Source organism: Lutra lutra, chromosome 4 (genome assembly GCF_902655055.1).
Source record: "Lutra lutra chromosome 4, mLutLut1.2, whole genome shotgun sequence".
Taxonomy (NCBI): Eukaryota; Metazoa; Chordata; class Mammalia; order Carnivora; family Mustelidae; genus Lutra; species Lutra lutra.
Genome location: NC_062281.1, coordinates 132,754,189 through 132,776,251, shown reverse-complemented (window position 1 = coordinate 132,776,251; position 22,063 = coordinate 132,754,189). Strand labels below are relative to the sequence as shown.

The following is a 22,063-nucleotide window of genomic DNA, read 5'->3' as shown; positions in this document are numbered from 1 at the left end:
ACTAATTTTGAGGTCTTGAAAGGTAATTTTTATCCTCAAATTTTCAAATATGAAAGCTTTTGAAAATTTATTTACTTATTTACTTTTTAAAAGATTTTATTTATTTATGTGACGGAGAGAGACACAGTGAGAGAGGGAACACAAGCAGGAGGAGTGTGAGAGGGAGCAGCAGGCTCCCCGCTAAGCAGGATCAAGCCAATGTGGGGCTCAATCCCAGGACCCTGAGATCATGACCTGGGCCGAAAGAAGGAACTTAACTACTGAGCCACCCAGGTGCCCCAGCTTTTGAAGACTTAAAAGAAGTTTATGGCCGGGGCACCTGGGTGGCTCAGTCAGTTAAGCAGCTACCTTCAGCTCAGGTCATGATCCCAGGATCCTGGGATTGAGCCCCACGTGGCGCTGCCTGCTTTGCAAGGAGTCTGCTTCTCCCTCTTCCTCTGCTCCCTCTCTCTCTCTAAAATAAATAAATAATCTTTTTAAAAAATTTATGCTAAAAAGATTTGAAAGAAAACTGTCACTGTAGATTTTATGGCTATGAGAAAAAGAATTTATAGTTAAATTATTAAAATTAATACAGTTCAGCAGGTTGCTAGAACAATATACAAAAGCCAACTGTATGTGCAACAGAAGAAAAGTGCTTTTTAAAATGGTACATTTACAATAGCAACAACAAAAAAATAAGACAACTAAAAATTCTACCAAAAATGTTTATGGAGAAAAATTAAAAATGATAAAACTTAGTTGAAAGCTGTTAAACACATAATTACATGGAGATACACCTTATATATAAATAAAGATTTAATGCCATAAAGAAGCCTATTCTAAGTTCATCTAAAATTTACTGCAATGCAAATCAAAATCCCAACAGAGTTTTAAGAATTTGGCAAGCTGATTCTAAACTTAATATGGAAGAAACAAGACCCCAAAATAGCCAAGACGATTCTAAAACATAACAAAGTCAAGGAAATCAAGTTACCAGATAAGAAGCTAGTTTCAGTAATAAAAACATTATGGTATTAAGAAATAAGCACCTCGGGCGCCTGGGTGGCTCAGCTGGTTAAGCAACTGCCTTCGGCTCAGGTCATGATCCTGGAGTCCTGGGATCAAGTCCCACATCGGGCTCCCAGCTCCAAGAGGAGTCTGCTTCTCCCTCTGACCTTCTCCCCTCTCAAGCTCTCTCTCACTGTCTCTCTCTCAAATAAATAAATAAATTCTTTAAAAATAAATAAATAAGCACCTCTTGCTTCTCTAATATCCCAAAATCTTCCTATGTATTTACAAATCAATAAAGAAATTACCCCTTTGCTCCATAAAATCCTTCACAGTCTTCTTAGTCTGTCAAATGGTTTATAACTATTTAAAGATAAGAGCACGATGCCAGTGGCCTAAATGCTTCTTTTACCCCGGTCACTATTCTCCTCCTTAGAGCACATTTCAACTTAACTATTCTAAATGTTCCTCTATTCAAGATATTATACACTTCACCCGAACATCCTGTGGAGTGGCAGACAGATCAGCTGCCAAAGGTGAGAATAAAATGACAGATTGTTAAGAATACATAAGTATCTATATTCAAACACTATTATTTATATTTTTACAGAGTATACAAGAAAAAAACGTTAGAAAGTGACAGGAGGCAAGAAGCAGAACAAAGTCATGAGTTAGTATTATACCTTGACAACAACTACAATATATTGCAAATTATTTACAAAGCACAATTACTATAGTTCCAATCCTTTTGTACATAAAAATTAGATAAAATCATAGGATAAAAATAGTAAGAATAAAATTTGAACATATACTTATTTATAAAATTGTATAAATTAATTGCAATGTGTTTTTTTTTTTTAAAGCACTCAGTGACCTCCCTGTACAGAGTACTCTACGATGTTCTACACAGTGACACAAAGGAAAGAAAGACATATGGGTAGGAAAGGAGGGCACAGAGGATTTAAAGTGTTTTAAGTGGAATAAATGCTCAAAACATATATATAAATACATATAGAGAAAAATGAGAGTGAATAAATATTATGTAGTAGGTGCCATAATGAATCTACAAATGAACATAGTAAATTGGAATTAACAAAGCAGTAAGACTGAAGGCTGGATGAACATTTTGGATTTTTCAGAAAGGCAATAGAGAGTCACTGCAGGTTCTTGATAGTGGGAGTGAAAACATGAAAGCAGTGTCTGAGAAAGAATTCTAACAGCTGTGTGTAGGATGAGTTGGAGGAAAAAAGAGACCAGAGACAGGGAATAAACAGCTACAAAGCTGTTGAAGTACAGAAGCATGAATTATAGCTACAAAGCATGATGATGTACAGAAGCACAAAGTACGTGACACATCACATAATAAAAACTAAGACAACATAGAAACTGTGCAAAAAATGAGTAAATGAGGAAATAGAAGAGGCACTCCTTATATTTATTAAATTAAAACTTTTATAACACCTTAGTACTACATTCAACATGTAGACATAGGTCTTTTAATTTAATAAGGTATTAAATGATCAGTGGCATAATAATGGCATAATAATACCAACCTCTATAGGACTGGAATAAGAATAAAATTGTTATTATTAAAAGAATTCTCTAATTGTAAATGTTACATAAATATTCTTTGTTGCAGTTTCTTAGGGAAGAGATAGTTGTGATATAATGGAAATGCTCCAGCTATAAAGTTGAAAGATCTGAATTCAAATTCTGATTCTAATACATAATGGTAATTTTAATGGACCTTAAGCAAGTCATTTAACCATTCTGAGTAACTTTTTTTTTTTCTGAGTAACTATTTCTTGACTCTTCTTTTTTATTCAAGTATAATTAACATACAGTGTTATATTAGTTTCAGTTATACAACATAGTGATTCAACAATTCTATACATTACTTAGCGCTCATCACAGTAAGTGTGCTGTTTAATACCCTTCACCTATTTTACCCATTGCCCCCACCTGCCTCCCCTCTGGTAACCAGAGTCTGGGTTTTTATCTCTTTTATTATTTGTTCATTTGTTTCTTAAATTCCACATATGAGTGAAATCATATGGCATTTGTCTTTCTCTGACTCATTTCACTTAACATTATATCTTCAAGATCTTTCCACGTTCTTGCAAACAGCAAAATTTCATTCTTTTCTGATGGCTGAGTAATATTCCATTGCCTATATATATCTACCACTTCTTTATCCATTCATCTATAGATGGACACATGGGCTGCTGCTATATCTTGGCTATTGTAAATAAGGCTGCAATGAACCTCAAGGTGCATATATCTTTTCGAATTAGCGTTTTCGCTTTCTTTGGATAAATACCCAGTAGCGGAATTACTAGAGCATATGGTAGTTCTATTTTTAGTTTTTCAAGGAACCTCCATACCATCTTCCATAGTGGCTGCACCAGGTTGCATTCCCACCAGAGGGTGCATGAAGCTTTTTTCCATGTCCTTCCCCACACTTGTTATTTCCCATTTTTTTTATTTTAGCCACTGTTATAACTGTGAAGTGAGATCTCGATGTTGTTTTGATTTGCATTTCCTTGATGATTAGTGAATTTGAGCCTCTTTTCATGTGTCTGTTGGTTGTCTATATGTCTTCTTTGGAAAAAAAGTCCATTCATGTCCTCCGCCCATTTTTAAATTGGATTATTTTTGTGTGTTTATGTGTTGAGTTGTATGTTCTTTATATATTTTTGATATTAACCCCATATCATTTGCAAATATCTTCTCCCATTCAGTAGGCTGCCTTGTGGTTTTGTTGATGGTTTCCCTCACTGTGCAAAAACTTTTTATTTTGGTGTAGTCTCAACAGTTTAATTTTGCTTTTGTTTTCCTTGCCAAAGGAAGTATAAATACAAAAATGTCCTATGGTTGATGTCAAAGAGATTACTGCCTATGTTTTCTTCTAGGAATTTTATGGTTTCAGATCTAGGTCTCTAAACCATTTTGAGTTTATTTTTATGTATGGCATAAGAAAGTGGTCCAATTTCATTCCTTTTCATGTAGCTGTCCAGTTTTCCCAATACAATTTGTTGAACAGACTCCCTTATTCCCTTTGCATATTCTTGCCACCTTTGTCGCAGATCAGTTGATCATATAACCGTGGGTTTGGTTCTGGGCTGCCAATGCTGTTTCACTGATCTATGTGACTATTTTTGTGCCAGTACTATACTGTTTTCATTACTAAAACTTTGCTGTATATCTCAAAATCCGGAATTGTGACACCTCCGGTTTTGTTCTTTTTCAATATTGCTTTGGCTATTCAGAATCTTCTATTGTTCCATATTAAATGTTAGGATTATTTTTTTATTTCGGTGAAAAATGCACCAACAGCATTTTGATAGAGGCTGCATTATCTGCAGATTGCTTTGGGTAGTATGGACATTTTAACAATACTGGTTCTCCCAATCTATGAGCATGAACTATCTATTTGTATCTCACCTTCAATTTCTTTCATCAAATTTTATAGTTTTCAGAGCACAGGTCTTTCTTTCACTTCCTTGATTGTTTATTCCTAGGCATTTTATTCTCTTTGGTGCAATAGTAAATGGGATTGTTTTCCTAATTTCTCATTCTACTACTTCATTATTAGTATATAGAACTGAAAGATTTCTGTATATTGATTTTGTATCCTGCAATTTTACTAAAATTTTTTTACCAGTGTTAGCAGTTTTTTGTTGGAGTCTTTCAGGTTTATATGTATAGTATCATGTCATCTGCAAATAGTTAAAGGTTTACTTCTTCCTTACCAATCTGGATGCCTTTGACTTCTTTTTCTTATCTGATTGCTATTGCTAGGTCTTCCTTCCAGTTCTAGGTTGAATAAAAGTGCTGAAAGTGGACATATTTGTCTTGTTCCTGATCTTAGAGAAAAAGCTTGATTTTGCATCAATGAGTATGATGTTAGACATTGGTTTTTCATATATGGCCTTTATTATGTTGAGGTATGTTCCCTCTAAACATGCTTTGTTGACAGTTTTTATCATAAATGGCTGTGGTACTTTGTCAAATGCTTTTCTGCATCTACTGAGATGACTATATAGTTTTTATCTTTTCTCCTGTTAATATGTTAATATGATGTCTCACGTTGATTGATTTGTGAATATTTAACCACCCTTGCATGCCTGGAATAAATCCCACCTGATCATGGTGAATGACTTTTTAATGTATTATCGAATTCAGTTTGCTGACATTTTGTTGAGAATTTTTATATCTATGTTCATCAGAGATATTGCCTATGGTTTTCTTTTTTTGTAGTATCTTTATCTGGTTTTGGTATCAGGATAATGCTCATCTCATAGAATGAGTTTGGCAGCTTTCCTTTCTCTTCTAATTTTTGGAAAAACTTGAGGAGAATGCGTATTAGCTCTTTATTTTTTCTGAAGTCTTCATTTTTAAGTAATATCTACACCCAACGTGAGGCTTGAAACCATAACCCCAATATCAAGAGTTGCACACTCCAACTGAGCCAGTCATGTGCCCCTTAACTCATCTTTAAATGTTTGGCAGAATTCACCTGTGCAGCCATCTGGTCCTGGACTTTTGTTTCTTGGGAATTTTTTGATTATTGATTTAATTTCATTGCTAGTAATCTGTCTGTTCAGTATTTTTATTTCTTCCTGATTCAGTTTTAGAAGATACATACATCTAGGAATTTATCCATTTCTTTTAGGTTGTCCAATTTGTTGCCATATAACTTTTCATAATATTCTCTTATAATCCTTTGTATTTCTGTGGGGTTTTTTAAATTTTTTTATTTTTTTTAAGTACTCTCCACACCCAGTGTGGGGCTTGAACTCATAACCCTAAGATCAAGAGTCACATGACAGAGAGAGCAAGGCACCCCTGTGATGCTGGTTATTTTTCCTCCTTCACTTCTGATTTTATATGAGTACCCCCCCAATCCTTTTTTTATGAATCTGGCTGAATATTTATTAATTTTGTGAACTTTTCAAAAACCAGCTCCTAATAAAATCTTTAAAAAAAAAAAAAAAACAGCTCTTGGTTTCATTTCTGTTCTACTGTTGTTTTGTTTTGTTTTTAGTCTCCATCATTTATTTCTGCTCTAATCTTTTTTTTTTAATTTTTTATTTTTTATAAACATATAATATATTTTTATCCCCAGTGGTACAGGTCTGTGAATCGCCAGGTTTACACACTTCACAGCACTCACCTTAGCACAAACTCTCCACAATGTCCATAACCTAACCACCCTCTCCCCACCCCCCTCCCCCCAGCAACCCTCAGTTTGTTTTGTGAGATTAAGAGTCACTTACGGTTTGTCTCCCTCCCAATCCCATCTTGTTTCATTTATTCTTCTACCTCCTTAACCCCCCATGTTGCAGCTCCACTTCCTCATATCAGGGAGATCATATGATAGTTGTCTTTCTCCGATTGACTTATTTCGCTAAGCATGATACCCTCTAGTTCCATCCACGTCGTCACAAATGGCAAGATTTCATTTCTTTTGATGGCTGCATAGTATTCCATTGTGTATATATACCACATCTTCTTTATCCATTCATCTGTTGATGGACATCTAGGTTCTTTCCATAGTTTGGCTATTGTGGACATTGCTGCTATAAACATTCGGGTGCACGTGCCCCTTCGGATCACTACATTTGTATCTTTAGGGTAAATACCCAGTGGTGCAATTGCTGGGTCATAGAGTAGTTCTATTTTCAACATTTTGAGGAACCTCCATGCTGTTTTCCAGAGTGGCTGCACCAGCTTGCATTCCCACCAACAGTGTAGGAGGGTTCCCCTTTCTCCGCATCCTCGCCAGCATCCGTCATTTCCTGACTTGTTAATTTTAGCCGTTCTGACTGGTGTGAGGTGATATCTCATTGTGGTTTTGATTTGTATTTCCCTGATGCCGAGTGATGTAGAGCATTTTTTTCATGTGTCTGTTGGCCATCTAGATGTCTTCTTTGCAGTATTTCTGCTCTAATCTTTATTACTTTCTTCCTTCTACTGGTTTGGGGATTTGTTTCTCCTTTTTCTAGGTCCTTTAAGTATAATAGGTTGTTTGAGATTTTTCTTGTTTGTTGATGTAGGCCTATATTACTGCTAACTTCCCTCTTAGAACAGCTTTTGTAGCATCCTAAAGATTTTGAACCATTGTGTTTTCATTTTCATTTGTCTCCACATATTTTTTTAATTTCATCTTTGATTTCTTGGTTGGCCCATTCCTTGTTAAGTAGCAAGTTATTTAGCCTCCATCCATTTGTCTTCTTTTTGTGATTCATTTCTGGTTATTAAACTAGAATATAAAACCACTGCGGATGGAAAAGATGCATGATAGGATTTCAATCTTTTTGAATTTGCTGAGACTGTATTGTGCCCTAATATATGATGTATTGTGGAGAATGTTTCATGCGCATGTGAAAAAAAATGTGTATCCTGATGTTTTGGGGTGAAATGTGCTGAATGTATGTTAGATCCATGTGGTCCAATTTGTCACTCAAAGCCACTGTTCCTTTGTTGATTTTCCATCTGGGTGATCTATCCACTGATGTTAAGTAGGGTGTTAAGGTCCCCTATTATTATTGGACTACTAGCAATATCTCCATTATCTCTGTTAATAGTCGCCTTCTGTATTTTGGTGCTCCCATGTTGTGTCCATAAATACTTAAAATTGTTATATCTTGTGGAATTGTTCCCTTTATCATTAGGTAGTGTCCTTCTTTGTCTCTTGTTACAGTCTTTGTTTTAAAGTCTATTTTGTCCAATAAAAGTACTGCTACCCCAGCTTTCTGTTCACTTCCATTTGCGTGATAAAAGTTTCTCTATCCTATCACTTTCAATCTGCATTTGTCTTTAGGTCTGAAGTGTGTTACCTGTCAACAGTACATAAATGGGTCTTGTTTTTTATCCAGTCACCCTATGTCTTTTGATTGGAGCATTTAATCCATTTACATTAAAAATAATTATTGATAAGTATATCCTTATTGGCATTTTGTTCCTTGTTTTATGGTTGTTTTTGTAATTCTTCTCTGTTCCTTTCTTCTCTTTCTCTCTTCCCCTATGGTTTGATAGCTTTCTTTAGTGATATTCTTGAATTCCTTTCTCTTTATTTTTTGCATGTCTATTACAGGTTCTTGATTTGTGATCACCATTAGGTTTTTAAATAACATCCTATGCCTATAGCAGTTTATATTAAGTTGATAGTTGCTTAAGTTTGAACCCATCCTAAAAGCACCAAATTTTTACTTCCTCTCCCCTCATTTTATATATATGAGCCCATACTTTACATCCTTTCATTTTGTGAATCCCTTGACTGATTTTTATAGATAGATTTTATTGCTTTTGTGCTTTAATCCCTGTACATGTTTTATAAGTGATTTATCTATTTTTATTATTTGCAATTACCTATAATACTTTTTCCTTTCCTAATTTTTTTTACTGAGTAACTATTTTTAAAATGTAATACAAAAAAACAATCTCTCATAAAGGCCTCAAGGAGTAATGAAATAAGCCATTAGAAAATCCCTACATAGTATCTGAATTATTGTGAATGGTGAATGTGTTGTAAGGAGTGTGAAGAAGGAAGCCAGAAATAGGGGCCCATTTTGTCTGACCTTACTAAGAGAGAAAACCACAAGTATTTTCAAAGAACCATAAAAACCATCCCCTTCTCCATATTATTTTAGTGAGTACAAAAAATTCTCTGAAATATCTTATTAATGCTCCATTTTAGAAAATGCCCTCTGATGTACAAGATCTAATCCACAGCAGCTTAAAAAACAATGGTCAAAAGTTATACTGCCAACAGGACTTTAAAACCAACGGTAAGAGGCAATCCATGATTTTTTCCTTAGGTTACAGATACAAGAATTCACATTTCTAATTCTAATATTTATTATTTTAAGAAGTAAAGAGGGACATGGGACCCCCAAAAAAAGCCCAGCCCAAGGGAACGTAAATAGTGGAAAGGTAGGGAATAAGTAAAGTTGAAGTTTATTTATCTTAAGCAAGACATTTATAGATTATCTCATAGAAATTAATGAATTTAAAGTTCCTTGGTGAGATCACCCCACCAATGGATTCCTAAAGTATGAGTTAGGGAATAGCTTATAAAATTAACGGCAGAACACTTTTAGCTCAATGAAGTTTGAGAAATAAGATTTAAAGGAAATAAAAGGGGCACCTGGCTAGCTCAGTCAGTAGTGTGCAACCCTTGATCTTAGAGTTGTGAGCTCAAGCCTCACGTTGGGTATAGAGATAACTTAAAAAAAAAAAAAAAAACTTAAAAAAAATAAAGGGAATATAAATAAACAGTATTTATAAATATTTCCTTTCCAGCCTAGACCAATCAGGTTCCACTTGGCTAGTAGTTTTCAGCAAACTATTCATTCATTCATTCATTCATTCAACTCTCTACAATATACTAAAGAAAGTACTATGAGGATTACAAACATAATATGAGAGCCAGCATCAAAGAAATAAGATCAGTACATACAAAAAAAGTCGCATGACAGAAGTATAAATAAAATATTTATGCAAGAAGGACCAAGAAAGCTCTAGGGAGTGTATAAATTGAATCTCGGCATAGGAAAACTAGAAAGAGGGAGGAAGAAAGGAACTATAGGTGGAATGACCAGTGTAAGATAATGACAGAGGCCAAAAGAGGAACTTACAAGAAGGAAGTGGCTAGAGCACAGGGACTGAAATTAAACCTTTAGAATGTCAGATCTGGAACCAGACTGAATACTAACACAGAGGACTTGAACTTTATTTGCATAAACTAAGAGTTTATGAATAAGGGGAGATGAAGAAAAAGATTTAAAAGAGGAATATTAATCTTACATAATGGTTAAAATATAGAGTAAGGAGGAAAAATGGAGTCAGAAAAGCTGCTGTTAGGTTTAACTATAGAAATAGTTTATCAAACAGGATCATAACAAAAACTCACATCCACCCAACTTATAGTACAGCTAAATCATATTTTAAGAAAAATTATGTACACATTTAACTCCATAAAGTTAATCTTAACGCACTCAGTAGGGGTTCAATCTCACCCACCCCAAAATTCAATGCATTTATTCTCCAAAGTAAACATGAGATGGGAACTATGATTTTATATCCTCTCAGTAAATACCAATCCCTGTATGCCTCTTAACAGCATGAGCATCTAATTCTACTCTGGAGGAGATGTACTTTCACATAACATATTCCCTAGTCCCAAGCAAACCACTTCATCAAGCACTCCACCAAAGAAAAAGAAAACAGTAATCTGCTCTAGCACTAGAGGAAACGTCAGGCTTAATGGAAAACAATACTACATTATATTTTATGTGCTATTTGAGAAACTCTCAAGAAAGATTTTGGCTCAGGGTACCTGGGTGGCTCAGAGGGCTTTAAGCTTCTGCCTTTGGCTCAGGTCATGATCTCAGGGTCCTGGGATTGAGCCCTTCGTCTGGCTCTCTGCTCAGCAGGGAGCCTGCTTCCCGCCCTCTCTCTCTGCCTGCTTCTCTGCCTACTTGTGATCTCTCTCTCTCTGTCAAATAAATAAGTAAAATCTTAAAAAATAATAATAATAATAATTTTGGCTCAATTTTTCGTTCACATACCAATTTGGGGGCCTAACCTCTGCTTAATGCCTTTTAATTCCCTCATCTTCAGCATCTTAAGCATATTGGAGATAGCAAAACAGGGATTTAGTTCAAAACAATTATTTGAGGGCAGAAAAATTCCTGAAAAAGTGAAATGTTTAAAGAAGTAAAACCAGGCAAATTTTTAAAAAGTACCTGAGGGTGGGTAAGGTTACAGAAAGCACGGGCAAAGTATGAAACACCTGTCCTCCATGGAACTTAGGTATAAAAACAATAATAATATGTCTCTTTATTTTCCCCCATAACCACTAAAATCCCTTCCCCGAGTCAACATTTTCAAATACTATTATAAAGTCCTGACAAACTATTTATTAATAGTCTTTTATACCATACGAACATTTACTAAAAACTAACATAATTTAGGAAAGAGAAGTGTTTTTATTTTTATTATTTTTTAAAGATTTTTTTTATTTATTTGACAGAGGAGTACAAGCTACGGACAGAAGCAGAGGGAAAGGGAGAAGCAGTCTCCCGACTAAGCAGGGAGCCAATGTGGGGCTCGATCCCAAAACCCTGAGATCATGACCTGAGTGGAAAGCAGACGCTTAACAAACTGAGCCACCCAGGCAACCCAAGTGTTTTTATTTTTAAAGAACAAACTTGAGTTTGCTCTGCCTACCTGACGAAGTATTTCCAAGTCACTTATTTATCCAATGCCTACTGAGAAACTACTATATGTAGGTGCTAGATGTAAGTACAAAATGAAATAAAATATAATCCACTCCTTTCAAAGAGTTTATAATCTAATGAGGGAGACATACTATAATTCATATAATCATGTTATAATCAGAGTATATGCAGGATACCACAGAAGCAAATAAAGGAGTCTGGAAAGGCGTTTTTAAAGAAGTATTAAGTAAATTTGGAAGGTCAGGTATAAATTAAAGCTGTGCTTCCTAAACTTGATTGTGCATCAGAACCACATCTAGAGCTAATGTCTAGGCATTGCTTAAGAGTTAAATCTTAAATCACCAGCGGTGGAGCCAAGATATCTGTATTTTTAACCACAAGAGATTTGGAATCACAGCCAGGTTTTGGTAGAAGTGAGCCAGAAATACAGACAACCATTCCAGGCACAAAGAATGGCTCAGTATGGTCAGAATGTGTGAAATACACACAGAAGATCAGAGAGAAATCAGAATAAGAGTAGTGACATTTCAAACAGGACCTATGGAATTGATGAGAACTTCCAAAATAAAAGGCAATCAATTGTGTCATGTACTTCAACAAATGATTTGTGACATGAACTCATTTCTTATCAAGTATATGGGAAAATTAAATGCAAATCCTTGCATCTCAAGACAAAGGTAAAATGCTCCCTTGAAAAACAAGCGAATTAAAAAATAAAAACAAAACAGAGCTCTACTCATCATTTTTATTAAATGTAACAATCATTTCTCTCAGCATACGTACCTAGAATATGAACAAAAGTTATAATATTTTTTAACTTAAAAATGTTCCATAATGTATAAAAATAAATTCAAACTGTATTTTGAAATTCAGGCTTTAAAACTAAAAACTGTTCTTAATGATTTTAAGTTTCCAAATTCTTATTTTATAATAATTTGTTACTTCGTAGGAATTTAGTTAGAGATATCTTTATACTTAATTCCAGGAAGGAGTAAAGTAAAACAAGTCACCAATAAAAGGAATATTCACCATAAACAGGCTAAAAGCCAAACTGAATCTTGTATATTGATCTCTGCTTATAAAAAAACAGATGGCTTAAATCCCCAATTCATTCCCCAAAAAAGACGTCATAAACAGAGAGGTATACAGGCAATCATGTGAAACAGGAATAAGTTTTTAAAGAACATTCTTCAGAACCTAGGGGCAAACCTACCAATTATAATATATAAAATACATCCTATGGTTATATTCTATTTTTTAAAAGTTCGTCTAAATCTTACTTAGACCGTTTAAACATATCATAATAACCTATAGACCCAACAAAGATTCACTTACTAAAGTGAAAAGTGTTGCCAAACTATGCATAGTAAATCCCTGGAGGAACACATAGGGTACAGAAGCAACAGCAGTTAAAAGCCAAAGGACTAACCACATAGCCCTATTAGAGGAGAACCAAATGGCAAATTATAATAAATGGCTAATTACAAGAATAATACCTGTAAACTTGATATAGCAAACCATTCTTTCTCAGACTTAATTTAATATACTTTTTTAAATGGTAATATTATCAAGTTGCCTTAATTTCCAGATGAAATCCAGGAATTAAATTAGAGTTCCTGTCAGCTTCTCAGGCTAAAATGATCTATTTACATAGAATGTAATATATCTTTGTTTTCTGCGTCATTCACTGCTTCCTTTCTGCTCCTGCAGCACATTACACATATCCCTACTTGCTTTCTATTGCAAGAATCTGAATCCTGCAAAAAGGGTACTATTATGACCATGTAACAGCCAAGGAAACGGACTTAGCATGATGAAATCACCACTAACCCAGGTTTTAAACTCAGATCTGGTTGCAAAGCTCTTTCCACTCTGCTTCAAAGGAGGAGAGGAGCACAGGACTAAATAAATCAAACCTAAATAACTGAACTGAGTGCAGTTTCTTCTATAACTATGTTGGTAGTAGCAAAAACAGCTCTATCATATCTGACAAACCAAATGTGGAGAACATGTATCTGGCTGGAGGCATGGGGATTTTTTGCCTAGTACCTAACTCCCTCATGTAATTAGGAAATATTCCACTTTATGAGTCTTCATAGAAGGCAGAAACCACCCCCATTTATAGAAGCTAAAAATGCCACAGTCATTCTTCCTGTCACCCTTTCAGCATGAACATAGGCACTTTAATCTATGCTCTGCCAATATGACATTTCCACCAAGGACTCTAAATTAAGAGCTAGAGACAGTAAGAACCTGGGCCAGCAAAGGCTGGATTTTGGCAGCAGCAGCAGCATTAAGTTTCCCAAGATAATGGTAGCAGCTATGCAGTAGCAGAGTCTAGCCAGCAACATGTGGCAGCATTATTGTCACTGGGTGATTTTATGCCATGATTTCCAGATGTCTTTCTTGCTACCTAGTCTAACATGTTCCTGGCTACATATAGCCTTCCCAGCAATTTGGAGAGCTAATCAATATGCTTTCAATAAGTTACTTTTCTACTTGAATCAGTCAAAATTGCCTACAATTAAAAACCCAGACTAACGCATTTAATAATAATTAAATAAATGACACTAAACAATTATACTTTATCAAATCTTTTTACCTTATAAGGTACTGACTGCTTTTTGTAAAATTTTATATAATTTGTCATCATGGTCTTAAGTAACAGCTACTTTATACATGATGGTATGTGTTAACAACAATAAAAAACCCTTCAAATCAGGCTTCTTCAACTCTTCCAAAGCAATATGAAAATGCAAAAATAATAACAATTGTCTAAGGTTCATTTTCACTGAAGCTCAGAGTTAAGCTTTATTAAGAATTCTTACCTGTCAGGAATACCTAGCCTCTTGACACTTCTGTAAACAGAGAGAGTATTTGCAACATGTCGATAATTAAACCAGAACCGGGATGTACATACCTAAAGTATTAAAACAAATATATTATTGTTATGAATCAAAATAAGCCACCAAGTTATAGAATTATCTCTCTTGAAGTAGGATTTAGAGATGCCTTAAAAAAAGAGTACATCATAATACAGGCTTACAAACAGGAAAGCATATAAAGAATTGTCAATAAAACCAAGTTCTCTAGAAAGAGGTCTTTCATAACTGCTATTAAATAAAAAGACCATTCAGCTTAAGAGAAACCAAATCTTTGGGGAATTTAATCAAATACTGAACCAACTTAGTTACTCTCAATTTATGTGATTCTATAATGTTCCTAAGTCTAAAAGATTAAATTCTTTAGAATCAAAGGCAATGCCCATAATCTCTTCACAGAATAGAAAATTAACTATATTGGGTTATATAATATTCCTTTCACTCTGGACTGCTTCCTAATTCCAGTTATGAAAAATGCTAGATAGATAGATTAACATACAAAGCACTTTTACATGCACATAAGAGAATATATTATAAAGAAGCTGTTGAACCAAATAGAAAACTAGAAACAATCCAAAAAAGTTTTACATTTAAAAAAACAACAACAAACTAATTCCTAAAAATGATACCAAAGGTATTAGGCAAATTTAACGCTATGCCTCAAAAAATCAGCCCTATGGGAAATCCATTCCAAAAAGTATACCTACCCCCACCAGCACCCTCTCAGACTCCTACCACATGCCTCTGCTGGTCATGGGTATAATGAGAGCTTTGAGAATCACATAAATGTTTCTGCCCCTGCAAATGGAAAGGAACTACAAGATTTTTTTATTAAAATGAATTTTCAACCTGGAATCCAATAAGGAAAAGACTATAACTTTTGACTACATTAAAATGTAAAATTCCATGTGTCAAAAATACCACAAAGTCCTAAATGAAATTAAAGAAAAAAACTTGAAATAATTGTAACTCAATTAAAAAAAAAAAAGGAACCACCCAATTTTCAAAAATGGGAAAAGGATGAAACCAACCATTTCATAATAAAGGTATTCAAAATGGTCAATAAGCTCTTAAAGATGGTCAAGTTTTACCATAATTTAAAAAACACAAATTGAATTGATGAATATTTAAAAGTCCATGACAATTCATAGTATTGACAATTGTGTGTGGAAATAAATAACTCATATCCTGTTGTTGGGAATGTAAATTAATATAAACCTTCTAAAGGGGTAATTTGCAAGATATATCAAGTTTGAATATATATTTATCTTTTGATTTAGCTTGTATAAGTACACAAAAATATGTAATCAAGAATTTTCATTATAACACTGCCTGTACTAGCAAAAATTGAAATCAAAAAGCTAGAAATCTACAGATTCCATAACTTGAGTAGTTTAATTTCTATCTGAATTAATCATAACAAAAACCAGTATATTCAGTGCAATTTACCCCACCCAAAAGGCTTTTCTTGCTATTATAGTATTTCAGCATAAACCTAAGAAAACTGCCTGCCTTTTAACCAGCAATTTACTAAACATGAAATGAAGGTGGCAAAAGAGCAGGGACGAAGAAATAACAACTTAATATAAATTATTCGTATTCTCAAAATGAAATTTTTTTTAAAAAGCCAGTGGTAAGACAGCTTGTGGTATGATCCATTAGTCTTCTTAAAAGGAGAAAGGGATAGACACAAATGTAATTATATGCATTGGAAATTTGTGAAAGGATGCACAAGAAAATAATAAGTGATCATAGAGAATAAAAATGGGAATCAAAGAAGGGTACAAGGATTTTTCAGTTCATACCCTTACTCACTGTATTTTTTTAACCATAAGTAAGGGTTATCATTATAACTTTTTTTTATTTAACAGGAGCAAAAATGATTTACTCAAAGCAGATCTTGAAACTAAAAGGGAATCCAATTTTCCTTCTATCTCCCTCTGGTGGTGAAAGTTTCTCAGTCACAGTACAATGGCAAAGGGGCATTCCATTTACCTCTGATCATTTAGTCGCGACTAAGTAATTCAAACTGGTAGAGAAACATATATTTTTAAAATCTGAATTACATAACATTGAAAAAAAAATGCATGTTTAGTACTTTCAACTTGGCCCTGGTCAAATTTCAAGATTTTCCATTTAAGAAAGCACAATTCACTAAAGTCTCACTTTACGAAGTCTGAGTTAATGTGTAAAATATTGCACACAATACAAAACTGCAGTTGTTGTGAAATGCTCAGTAATAATTCTTTTTCATCCTCATTTCATTCCTCATCTGAGACACAAGTTACTGAGGCTGAAGAGGGGCTCAGTTAGAGGTTTCCCAAACAAGAAAAGCTTCATGTGTGTGCAGCGTAAGCTAAAAGGCTCTTATTCTAAAGGATGAGCCCTTTGGCAATTAGTTGTCTGAACATGGGCATTTACTCCCTTTCTTAAGAATTCCCATAGAGAGACTAGTCATTGAAGAGCCCTTAGTTTCTGAAGGGCAAGTTATCCTCCAGAATTGCTGGATCATGGCCTGTCTCCTGATTAAGTGTCCCTCTCTTTTAACTGGTCACCAAAAGCCTATCTCTTTATCTTGAGCAGCTTTTGTTCAATTCCTTCATAAAATCTCTTTTGAAGGGTAACATATAGGTGTTCTTTGTGGAAGAACAATAAAATGACCCATGAGCCCCCTTCCTTTTTCACAAAAATTTGCTTCCTTTCCTGCCTCATTTCCTCATTCTTTCTTCCAGTCAACCCTTTTCTACAATTTTTTCATGAAGTCAAATTTATTATATCTTCTAATCATGTAAATGTCATTAAATAAATCCTCAGCAGTGAAACTATTATCCAAATACTTTCCAAGTGCAGGGGAAAAAAACTGATGATGCGTATTCTATTAAGGAATTTAAAAATACAAATTTATAAATCCAGATAAATTAAGATGATAATTTACGCCAAGAAAAAAAAAAGGCAGAAGAAAAAAATTGGCCAATAAGCACACCTTACTAAAAATCAAAACAACTCAAATTAAAACAAAATTTAATCTGTTACCCAGCAATTAAAAAGAAATGGCAAAGGTTAATAATACACAGTTGTTTTGCAATTAGAAAAAAGAGGTATAGCATTTCTAGAGAGCAATTATGCTCCATAACTTCCCAGCCTTATAGCTTAGAAATCTATCCTAAAGAGAAAATCAGTCAAGTTCACAAAGGTATATTTTTACGGCTGTCCAACACAGCCTTGTTTAAAACAAAAAGGTTAGAATCTAAATGCCCGTGAACAAGAGATTACAGTACATTCATAAAATACAAAATAATAAAGACTTTGGAAATGATTATGCATCTCCACATTGACAGGGGAAGATCTCCAAGATACACTGCTATGGGAATGCAAAATAACAGGTATAAGATGACCCTCATTACATAAAATCATTTATCTTTAGGCTTGTATATGAAGACAAAGGTCAGAAGAATCGAAATGTTAATTCTGGCATGTGTGGGACTTCAAGATATTTTCTTTCTTTTTCTTTTAAACTGAGGTGAGAGTCATCTAATATAAAATTAATCTGTCCCCTCCTAAACTTTTCTATATAATTTGATTTTCTATGATGATCATTTATTTTTGTGGGCAGAAAAAAAAATTTTTTTAATAGCCTAAATAGAGATTATCTACAAACTAATATTATTGATAAGAAATACAATTACTAATTTCCATCATTAAAATAATTGTACATTTTATAAGATGCTTCTTTTAACAATAGTATCCCTAATATATTCTTATATTTATTTACATATCACCACTTGACAATACACTGAAACCCTAGAATATTAGTTGATACAGTCAATTTAAAATGTAGCCAATTCAAATTTAGGAATTTCTTATAAGATACGAGAAAATAGTTTTTTTTTTTTAATTTGATTGACACACAAAATTTCTCAGAAACATAACTAATGTGAACAGCAACATATACCTTATCAAACATACTTACTAGGGCACCTGGGTGGCTCAGTTGTTAAGCAGCTGCCTTCGGCTCAGGTCATAATCCCAGGGTCCTGGGATTGAGCCCCACTTCAGGCTCCCTGCTTGGCAGGAAGCCTGCTTCTCCCTCTGCCACTCCCCCTGCTTGCGTGCTCTCTCTTTCTCTGTCTCTCTCTTTGTCAAATAAATAAAATCTTTAAAACAACAACAACAACAACAACAACAAAAAACATACTTACCAAAACAGCCCAGTTGTTTGTATGGCCACTTCTAAAGAACTGTTCTGCTTGATCCTACAGGTCAAATAATTCAAAAACATTAGAAAAGCCAACATTTCTGAGAATAAAGACTGAATAAAGAACAGTTAAGATTCATGGAGTCTTTAGTTAAAATGATAGTAAGTTATCATTATGCAAATTTATAAAGGTTCTAGTATTTGATCTTATAAAGGACAAATGTTTTAATTTTGTTGGGGGGCATGGAGGAGGGCTGCTTGTTTTTAAACAGTTTATCTCAAACACAACCAGCTCTTCCTCATATGCTTCTAGTTTTCCATTCAGTCTTCAAATTGTGAACGACTGACTTATTTTCATGCCCTGATTCTACACATAACAATTAATACCCTTCTTATTGAAGTCTCATTCACTACTTCCTACTCTGTGCTGGATGCTTCCAGTAACTTTATTGAACACAGCAATATATTTGATGCACATTCTCTAGCATGCCTCCATGTACCATTTCCCTAATCTGTTAAAGTCTGAACCATATCTGCCATTGTAACATCCAATAATATCAACACCTAATGAATATATTTATTATATATTAAAATTACAGTGAATATAAACCTTAGTGACCCCAGATCTCCTACCAAACAGTATTAATTATGAGAGGAGTCATACTGCTTGGATTCAAATCTGGACCCTATTATATACTAGCTGTAAAAGCTTAGGAAAGCTTCTCTATGCCTCCATTTCTCCATCTATAAAATAGTAATATATTACCTGATACACAAAAGGTACGAATGGTGACTGGAACACAGTAATTGCATAACAAATGTTAGCTGTTTTAATTTTCAGCTGGCAAGAAAATTTTAAGGAGAATAAAACAAAAAATTCCCTCAAATACATATTTATGTATTTTTTAACCTTTCTCAACAGCTTTCTAGATGCAAAAGAAAACAGTATGCTATAGTGGATAAAGCATTAGTTTAAAAATTTGAAGATTTGGGCTTCAGCCCAAATCCTAACCCACACATAGCTGTGAGACTGGGATAAGTCACTTAGCTCGTTAGACTTGAAAGTAAGAACTGACCCAATAATCTCAAGTATCCTGTCTAGCTGAAAATTCTTACGTCATTAAGACTTCAGTGAAAAATTTGATATGGCAAAACTCCTCTGTGATTTTTTTATTTTTTTGTTTTTTATTTAGACAATACAGGCACTGCAAAGTTACTTATTCATTCTACATATAATGAATGGAGCACCTATTATGTGCCAGTTACATGTACTGTACAGTGATACAAAAATCATGCTGCTTTATCTGAAGAACCCCACAGTTCAATAAAGAAGCATGCAAACATGTTACACTGCAATGTAACATTAATTCATTCATCACATTCATTGGGTGCCATGTGCCAGCCATTGTCCTGAGTGGAGAATACAATGAAGGGCAAAAACAGTCATAGTACTTGCCTCCAAAGAGGATATTATCCAACTTGATAGACACACATTAAGCAGATGAGGGCAAACTATAAATTCTATAGAGATAAGATACACAGTATCATGAAAGAGTACAATAGACTCCCAGATAGACCTGACCTGACCTGATTCTGGCTGTGGGAAGTAGGAAGGCATCAGTGAAGTCTTCCCTAGAGAAGTGACCTGTGCTAGGTATTCAAAAGATGAAGAGAAGAGGGAAGATAGAAGGCACATCCTCCCTAAGGCAAAAAGGAGCTTTGAGAAACTAAAAGATTAGCACAACTAGAAGTCCAAGAAGAGAAGAGTAGGGCCTTGTTCATGGGTCATAATGAAGATTCTGTTCACCATCCTTAAGGAAACATTAAGGTGTTTATGGGTGACAGGATCTGATTTGCATTTTTAAAAGTTACTCTGGCTGCAGCTTAGAAAACAGACTGGAAAGAAAAAAGACTTGAAGCCGACCAGTTAGGGAGCTACTGGACTCTTAAGTGAAAGATGTAGGAATAACAGATACTACAAAACATATATGGATTATAGTAGATGAATGCTACACTAGCTAAGTGTACAAATTACAAGAGTATAAGCAAAGCAAGGGATAAGGAAAGACTCTACAGAGGTTATGCTTTTATTGCATCTTAGTAAGAAGACATAAGAAACCAAAGGTATAAAAAAAATCATGGTTAATGTGAAAAAGCACAGAAACAACATAACTACAAAAAAAAAGGTATCAAAAATGAAGCATACAAGATAATCCACTAAAATAAAGGAGAAAAACAGCAGAACTTCTATTCATATTTGTATTATATAAGAATATACCTTATAAATATTGACTATATAGATTACCAGCAATTCATGGATACAGCGAAAGGGTACATGCACCATCTTTTCTAACTGGAGGATATGTATTCAAAAAGTTTAGAACTCATTGGTCTAAACTCAAGGTACTTAGGTGGTAGAAAGAATAGACTCCAAAAAGAAGATCGAAGAGTGGGCAGAAACCAGATTATGATGTTTAAATAAACTTTCCTCCGTATGCAATGGGGAAAACACTGAAAGGATTAAATCAAGAATAACCTGACTGGGTTTGCATTTTATGAAGACTAATCTAGCATTTAAGTGAGGGACTTTGGAAACCTGGGGAAAACAAGATAGTTCTTGGAATAGTCTAGGCAAGAAATGAGCAAAGCCTACATTAAGCCAGTGGAACTGGAAAGGTGAAAGCAATTTTTAAAGCTCAGAACACAGAATGTAGTGATGATCAACACACGGGATAAAAAGAGTTTATTAAAACAAACGGGTTTCTGACTTAGCAGCAGTCCTATAGGAGGTGGGCTAGGCAGAAGATGAAACTTCGGACATCGATTTGCAAATGTCGGTTAACCATCCCAGCCCCTCGCCAAGAGGTTAGGGAGGCCTGAAAACAGATCTAGACTGTAGAACTGGCCTGAAGTACTGTCCGAGTACTGGATAGAGTAAAAAAGTTTTATAAAGGCCAGAATGTCTTGTGACTCCAAAATGAAACAGCGTACCCATCTGACTCCTATCAAAGGGGAGCAGTGTAGTTTAGCAGTAGAAAAGTAGGTGCTTCACTCCTGTGCTCACACATCAACTGCTAGGGACTGCACACTCGTTCGAGTAATGGATCGAGTCCTCCCCTGTCTCCTGAGATCTGATTCTTTAAATTCGTCGTTTTAAAACGGCGAAACAGGTCGACAGTGTCCTATCCCATTCCCGGTGACACCCTTCCCACACACAACCCAGTCAGCCTTAGTCAGACGCTGATGCTCCCCTTCGCTGCTGGGAATCAGATTTCAGCTGGTGAGCTCACAGCCACGACAGAGCTGACCTCCCAGGGCCCTGTCGCTCGGAGGGCCTGACTCCTACCTCGATCTGACTAGCGGCCAAGCTGCCGAAGGAGAAAAGCAACAACCCTGCCAGGGCAGTCAAACCCCTGCTGAGAAAGCAGGAGGCCACCATGTTTCCCGACTTCAGCTTCTCGCACCTGCAGGGGCGGGGCGAGTGCCGTAAAGCAGCACGGCGGCTTTTTGCGTGGATTTTTTTTTTTTTGCGACACTAGCCCCACCTCCTTGAGGTCCGCCCTTCCGCGGCCTTTAGTAAACAGCCCTGGCACAGAGTTGAGGTTCCCAGGGTGGCTGGGGCAGGGCAGTTGGAAGACTTTCATCCTTTATCTTTAGCTGCATGTCCAGTTTTTGTATTGTAAAATAGATACAATGTTTAAAAAGTTGTTTGAAAGGTGAGGGAGAAAAACCTGTGATCCCGTAAACTT

The 22,063-nt window shown here is 35.0% G+C and overlaps 1 protein-coding gene across 2 annotated transcripts in view; it reads right to left on the bottom strand.

The window, feature by feature from the left end:
* The window catches only part of PIGK (phosphatidylinositol glycan anchor biosynthesis class K), a 125,524-nt gene extending 103,728 nt beyond the window's left edge, over positions 1–21,796 (bottom strand). For both annotated transcript variants that reach the window (XM_047726582.1, XM_047726584.1), the window contains exons 1-3: positions 21,661–21,796; positions 18,319–18,372; positions 14,066–14,157 (exon numbers count right to left, since the gene is read on the bottom strand). In XM_047726582.1, the coding sequence (XP_047582538.1) occupies positions 14,066–14,157; positions 18,319–18,372; positions 21,661–21,753 (239 nt within the window). In that variant the 5' untranslated portion in view covers positions 21,754–21,796. The remainder of the gene's footprint in view (positions 1–14,065; positions 14,158–18,318; positions 18,373–21,660) is intronic.
* Positions 21,797–22,063: the final 267 nt, after the last annotated feature.